The sequence below is a fragment of the Leptosomus discolor genome, chromosome 5 (genome assembly GCF_034619465.1).
Source record: "Leptosomus discolor isolate bLepDis1 chromosome 5, bLepDis1.hap2, whole genome shotgun sequence".
Lineage (NCBI taxonomy): Eukaryota > Metazoa > Chordata > Aves > Leptosomiformes > Leptosomidae > Leptosomus > Leptosomus discolor.
In genome coordinates, this window is record NC_141395.1 from 73,477,896 (window position 1) to 73,485,514 (window position 7,619).

The 7,619-nt window shown below is 44.7% G+C and overlaps 1 protein-coding gene across 1 annotated transcript; it reads left to right on the forward strand.

Moving 5' to 3' along the window:
• The first annotated feature begins 4,547 nt into the window (after nt 1-4,547).
• GPR20 (G protein-coupled receptor 20) lies at nt 4,548-5,624 on the forward strand. The gene has a single exon (XM_009946869.2). The coding sequence runs from the start codon at nt 4,563-4,565 to the stop codon at nt 5,622-5,624; it is 1,062 nt and encodes a 353-aa protein (XP_009945171.1). The 5' UTR covers nt 4,548-4,562.
• Nucleotides 5,625-7,619: the final 1,995 nt, after the last annotated feature.

Here is a 7,619-nt window from a genome sequence, read left to right on the forward strand (position 1 = left end):
TTTACCCATCTTGGGCTTTGCAGACTGGCAGCTCCAAGAAACAGGGATTGCATGGAAATCTGGGGGGCTAAGAGCTAAATTAGGCATGAAGAAGGCTGAGCTCCAAACTCTTTGAAGATTTTAGGAAGGGGGATATCATAAGGGTTATTTACTCTGTAAGCAAATGTGATTGTAGTTGTTGTAGCTCTGCATGAGCTCATGCCAGATCTGCAAGCAATAAATAGTATGAAAAATAGCAAAATAAAAGTTTTCAGAGGCTGCAGGTCTTCTCATGTATTTAGCCATGACCCCCACTGGCTGCTGTATGCCACCGCTACATGGCGATGGGTAGCTGAAGTGACTCACTTTTACACCTGGATGAATATTTCTGATGGTGGAGAGAGAGATCAGGTTGGTGTAATTTTTTGACAAGAGGCGGGGGGGTGGGGGAGGGGGCAGAATTGGAAATCTTTGGAAGTGTTTGCTTTTCCCCAGACATGAGGTCATGCTGCCATTCTATGCTTTGTTCAGCCTGCTGCAAAATGGGGCAACGCACCTTTGTCAAGTGCTTGGAGACTCACAATGGAAAAACACTCAGTAGCTGTTAACCAGGGGTTTGGTCCAGTTCCATCTAATTAAAAGCCCTCAGAGGAATGCTGTTGCTTTGCCAGTCCAGCTCTCCATCACTTCTGCTTGTGAGCCATGAGATGAGGGCAGTCCCACAAAGAAAGGAAAAGGCCATTCACCCAAACATCCATCAGTAACAATTTGATTAGAGGAAGACTTTTCCCACTGCAGCCCAAGAGACAGCTTTTCCACAGCCTGTCAGTGAGGAAATCTTCAGAATTAATTAAATTTGCTGTGACTTCTTTCATGTAGTTGCTTGGATTTTAAGTTCAGACCGGTCAATGATGGACTGGAAAAAGATACAAACTCTAATTCAGCTCTTCCCTTGCATATTCAATTTGACAAACAAAATGCTACCTGTATTTTAGCTGTTTGTTATATTTGGAGTTCATTTCACTGCATATGGGGCTCACTGGAAGAGGTGACTATATAAGCCATCACGCTGTATATGCTGATGATTTTAATTTCTGTGTACGGACAGTACTCATAGGGGACATTTCTCTATCAGTCTGTAAAGGGCCTTAAACATCTCAGTAGCATTGAGAGGATGACAAACATTTGAATGCATTTTGAGTTACTGATTTCACTGAGGTAGGAAAGGAAAAATGTAAGAAAGATGAGTATCACATATTCACAATAAAGGATCTGAACCCATAGAAAAATGTCCCAGTGGAGGCAAGCTACTAACAAGATGTAAAATCAGAGCAAACAGCCAGTGCCTTAGAATTAGAATAAGAAGACAAATGCATATGTAACTCAATATACTCTAGGCCAGCTAAGGGATGGGATGGGTGATTTTTGATTCTCCCCTTGCTCAGCCATCTGTATGAACATAGATACACAAGCTTACATTGCACTCGAGGGAGAACAAAGTCTTTATTCCTTTGTTTGAACTGGTGCAGCGGCTTCCGCAGTGCTCCTCTTGACAGCATCTGCAACAAGAAATCTGGGAGCAGATCCAGGCATCTGCTCATTTCAGTTTGTTTTTGTAATTAAAGAGTGAAACAAACAAACAGAGAAGATCAGATGTGAGAACATTAGAAAATCATTAGAAAATGGGCCAGCGTTCTGCATCCTCCCCATGCAACTTTCTCAGGTGCCAGACTTTGCAGCTCCACTACCTTCAGGCAGTCTTGGGTCCAGTTTTTCCTGTTATTCACTGACAGTGTGCTTGGCACAAAATGTAAAGAGACAAGACTCTCCCCCAGGAGTCTGCAGGCTCAATCAGACCCAGACAAAATAATGGGAATATGTGTGCTACTTTGGCTACCACCAGAGTTCAGTGCAGGGTGAGGTAATCTGGTCATTCCTGAAACACAAGATGTTCCTACGTCCATTTGCTGCTGGAGATGGCCTAAGCGCAGAAGTGGCCTGAAGTCAGGATTGCTTCTCTTTGCCCAGCAGTTCTTTGGGACATTATGGGTGGTCTGACCCCAGGCTTCAGGATTTCAGTCCTGCAGCATAATCTGGCACTGGGTTTGATTTCAGGAGGGCTTTACAACTGAGCACCAGCCATTCCAATGGACTACTCAACTACTTGGTCTTGAGGGGCTACCTAAACAGAACAAATTCACATTTGATTATAAATATCATTCCAAGTTCAAGGATATTAAAAACCAGCTTTTTCTTTCACACCACTTCCATAGACTAGATGAGAGGCAAGAAGCAACTAGAGCAATCACCACACTCCAGACCTTAGCTCCATCATGATGGCAAAGTCACTTCTCCAAGAATTTCCAGCAGGAACTTCACATGTGGTCTTCTAAATTCTCAGTCCTAATCTCTGCTTTTGCTCAACAAATGTTCTGCTTCATGCTCCCCTGGCTTGAATGAACCATACAGAATAGTCACAACTAGGCTGTAGCATCCCACGAGGACTCTTGATCTTCAATTATGTTGGCCATTTACCAAACAGAATTAACTCCCAGCCCTTTCCAAAGTGAGAAGGGGCAGGAAAGCACCCACTTTTTGATCACTTGGTCCTCCACAGAAGCCTGCCTGATCATATCCTATGACCTCATTCACCAGTATAGGCTGGGAACTGCTCTACTGAAAAGGACATGGCCTCCTGGGTTGCCTTAGGAGGAGCATTGCTAGCAGGCTGAGGGAGGTGATCCGTCCCCTCTGCTCAGCATTGTGAGACACATCAGGAGTGGTGTGTTCAGCAAATGCACAGAGACTTGGGAATCTCTTCTCTTAAATCTCAGTTCCCAGCTCTTTATCCCAGAGAGCTGGAAACCTTCTGCTTTTGTCAGGAGGTGTTGAGGAGTTCAAGAGCTTGAGAGTTACAGCTAGCAGTTATTTGTAGTTCATTAGCCCAACAAGAAAGCTTTTGGTAGCTGGGCAGGAAAAGGCTTTGGCACTTGTCAGGCAGGCTCAGAGCTACTTTGATTCTTTCTGGACCTGGTTGGGGCTGTTCCTGCAAAACATTTGCTTTTGGCCAGCAGGAACTCTCCTGAGGATCCACTTTTCACTGGAAGCCTTCTGACCTAGGTAGCTTCCTCCTCCACTTTGTACACGGCCACCAACAGCTTGAAGCATCTCACAGCCAATGGGACATCTTCAGTCCATCCTCCCAGTCCCCATAAGCAGCAAAAAGACTTAGTGCAGGCAGAAAGTCAGCTGCCAGAGGATGAGGCATGCTTGGGGGAGCTGGATATCCAGACTCCCTTAGCAATTCAAGCCTTCCTCATTGAGACACACAGCCTAGGCACACTGTGCTTCCTGTGAGCACTGGAAGATGTGTTTGCAGCTCATTGTCTCCTAGCCCTTCCGCACTTGGCTCTCTCATGGCAGGGATTTCAAACTGTCATAACTCAAATCTTTCAGCATCATTCTCTGCTGATTCAAGCTGATTTTTTTTAACCTCAAAGTCCTGCTCAGCCGCTTTGAAATATTCCAGACATTTTTCAACCATTTATTTTTATTGAAACCAGCCAAGTTTCTGTATATATTGGGCTTTTAAAAATCTTTTTAATATACAAATCAGTTTAAAATAGTGTATAAGTCAGGAATGATTTGCAAATTAAACTGTCAAACCCTGGCAGAAGTAGCAGCTGACGCCCTTGGTTTGAAATCTCCTGGCTGCTATATGTGAGTGCAGATCTCTAAGAGATGCCACACAACCCGCTTGTGCTTTCCTGGAAAATTCAGCCATCCTTTGATTTCAGGAAGTCTTACAGTTCCTGAAAATGCTGCTGCATGTAATTTTCTAATGGGATCACCTGGCCAAGGGAAGGGATGTGATATTTTAAGATTCAGATGCTGGGGCTATGGTTGTTCCAACAGGTTGGGCAAATGTCTTCTGGCTGCCAGCACTATCCTGCTCCCATGGCAGGGCAGGAAGAGCCTCCAGTTGGGAAGAAGCTGCTCCAATGGAGGAAGGACTCAAAAAAAATAAGTGCCACATTCAGGAAACAAGAATTGGTAGGAGCCTCATATTGGCCTGACCGTCCCTTGTCATAGCAGAAGATGGCCTGTGCCTTCCATAAGCATCAATGCAGCCTGCTTGGCCACAGCAACCCTGTGTATTTCTCTGGGCCATTTGCCACATGGCTTGCTCAAACACAATCATGTGTAGGTCCCCCGACTTTCCCTCCTTCTTTGGTCCGCCCAGAATATTTCACATCCCTGTTCTTGCTCAGACCTTAAAACCATTTTTGCACAGGGCAGAGGAAGAGAAACTTTAAGTGGGGATTGTGTGTCTTCTCCAAAATATGCATCTGGAGCCACTGGAAGACAGTAATTATAAAGCCAGGTATTTTCCTAGTGATTATTGGTAATCCCATATTGGCAGATGAGACACTCAGAAAGTACAGCAATATATACAACTCATGTACAAATATGTTGATTAAAATCTTCTTAGGTGACAATATTTTGAGCCCTAACAGATCCTGACATTACCCATTAGTATACCTCTGTTCCTTTTCTTCCAGATTGCTGGGAAGTCAGTAACCATGCTGACCTCCTCCACCCAGCCGCCAGCCTTTGACTCTATCAACTCCACCCAGCAACCCAACTCCAGCATCTACTTGTTCTCCAAGTTCATTCACCCCGACAAAGAACTGTACACAGAATTTTACAGCCTGTGGATTGCCCTGATGGTAGTCAATGCCATCATTTTCCTGGTGGGTGTTGTGCTGAACAGCTTGGCACTGTATGTCTTCTGCTTCCGTACCAAGACAAAAACCACCTCTGTTATTTACACCATAAACTTGATTGTTACTGATCTCTTGGTAGGCTTTTCCTTGCCTGTCCGGATCATCATGTTCTACAGTGCAGGGGACTGCCTGAATTGTTCCTTGGTTCATATCTTTGGCTACTTTGTCAACATGTACTGCAGCATCCTTTTCTTGACGTGCATCTGCGTTGACCGTTACCTGGCAATTGTGCAGGTGGAGGCCTCACGTAAATGGAGGAACCCCACTTGTGCCAAGGGGATCTGCGTCTTCATTTGGATCTTTGCCACTGTGGTGACCTTCTCCATCCTGACCATGGCAATACAGTTTGCTGCCTGCTGCCTCTCCAAGATTCTGGTCCTGATGGTCTGCGAGTACTTCTTCCCCCTCATCATAATCATCTTCTTCACCACCAGGATTATGTGTGCTCTGTCCAAGCCCAGTCTCATGCACCAGAGTCGGGAGAGGAGAATGAGGGCTGTGCAACTCCTTATCACCGTCCTTATCATCTTCATGATCTGCTTCACTCCTTTTCATGTGCGACAGGTAGCAATCTCCATCAACCCAGACATGCCCCATGATGTCAGCCTCCTCGTCTACCATGTGACAGTGACTCTGAGTAGCCTCAACAGCTGCATGGACCCCATTGTCTACTGCTTTGTCACCAATAACTTCAAGTCAACCATGAAAAACATCTTCAGGAAAACCGAGCCGGAGCAAACCAGTGTGGACATCCTGGGTGTGAACAAGAACTCCAAGGGCTCCAATGCAATCATCGCCTTCTCAAACACAATAGGGAGCCCTGTGAGCTTGACATCACCAAGCAGTGTCCAGATATAACCCACATCTGATGGGACATGCTGCAGTAAGCCAGTGTAATGATGCTGGAATATTGCTAGGATCCACAGTACTATTGTCTTTGACCACTTCGGTTTTTAGGCTGAGGTTCAGAATGACAGTGGTAGAATTTATTCCTCAAGAACATTTTGGTCTGTTTGGAAAATGGAACTTTCTGTGCTGATAGTACCTGTACAAAAGAGACTATATTAATTACTGTTCCCAGCAGGAAAGTTTTCTTTGTATTTTAATACAGACATTTTGCTAGCAACAAATTCTTTACTGTGGTTTTCTTTTCGTGTTCGGTCATCATAATGATCTAAGTCATCACTCCTAGGATGACTTATAAAGCAGGAAATCTCTGTTTTCTATGAAAGCTTTTGGGCCTTAGGCATGTGTTTAAGAGTAAAGGATAAGAGGGATGTTTCCAGAGTTATCCACTACAAAGATTTTAGATGCCAATGGAGTGGAAAACAAAGTATTCTAACCCATCTGTCACTAGTAACTACTCATTTGTTTCCGAAAATATCTGAACCTTCTCAGGGAAGAGAAGATGAAATCAAGCAGTAAAGTATCCTCACACTATTTCAACTATAAGAAAAAAATACATGCAGGTGTATTCATACACATTGTCTGGGGAGAGGTTAAGGATATGTTCCACCTTCATTTGGATCACTAAATCCCCTAAACTGCAGATGAGCATACAGAAAAGCTGTGAAAATGAACATACTTTACAGTAAACTGCTGTTCTGCTCTCTCTCCCTGAAGAAGAGCCACGATGAAAAGCAGATCCAGACTACGAAGCTATACTACTCTCATTTGATTTTTCTTCCTGGCATGTTGTAAAATCAGGACTTGCTGTCCTAATTCCCACTATCAATCCATCCACTCAGTCACTTAAATGCTGATGTTTCCAAGGACAGAAAAATAATCCATCTAAGGCATCTATTGAAATTCACCCCAGTGCAAAGTCACTAGGATGATTTAACAGCCATGTTTAAAAGGTATGTGAGACTGAGGATGCTGCAAAGTTCTGTCCACAATGGCAGGGAAAAGTTTTAGATTACATTGTACCAATTAAGTAATGGGAATATGAAAAAATTCTCCTGGGAAAGCAGCAAAACCTGCAACATGAACAGCAATAACTGTTATTGCTCCATGTCTCCTCACTCACATGCCTACTGCCCCTCCAGCTGGAAGGCTACTATGAATTCATCAAGTCTAGTGGACAGCTTTTCCTGGCACTCCCTGGTGTTACCATTCAGAACAGCAGGCTTGCTGGTTGGTCCAAGCTAGAGTACTCTGCTTCCCCGTGGTCTGACCATGGGACAGCCACCTCTATTTCACAGGAACACACCATAACCAATGCTTCAAACTGCCTCTTGAAACACGTCTATGTTTCTCCTAACCTGTTTCCCTGACCAGTCCAATGGTAACAAAAATTGAACAGTCAACATCACTGTAACACAGGGATCTATCCAGAAATGAGTATAGTTATCCCTAGGAGCACTGGCTGTCCCAGTTTGTGTTTCCAGGCAGTGAAGTCCATGGGAAGTGACTCAGATCATGGAAGCAGAAACACCCCAGCTGAGTGACCCTGGCCTCCATGTTGCCTAGATCTCCAGGGATATAACAGAAGCCCAGACACCACTTGCACATGGAGACACTTTAATGCATGCATCTTCATCCAGCACCAAAGTCCCCCAAAGGAAGGACTCAGTTGCCAATAAACCAGTGCCTAGCACCATGATAGGCATGATGGGGTCTCACCGCACCTCTAGCTCCTGCTACACAAGGCTGTGGTTCTACTGCAAGTCCTGCACTGTCCCAATGGCACTACCCTTGGGCATCTCATAGCATTCACTTCTGCTTGGGCAGCTGAGTACTGTGCCTGAAATAAAATTATGTATCTGCAATACACAAATGGGCAGTGTTCAGGCAGCTAGCACAGCGACCTGCAGGTTTCACCCAGAGCATTAGCATGACACTGTCAGCTGC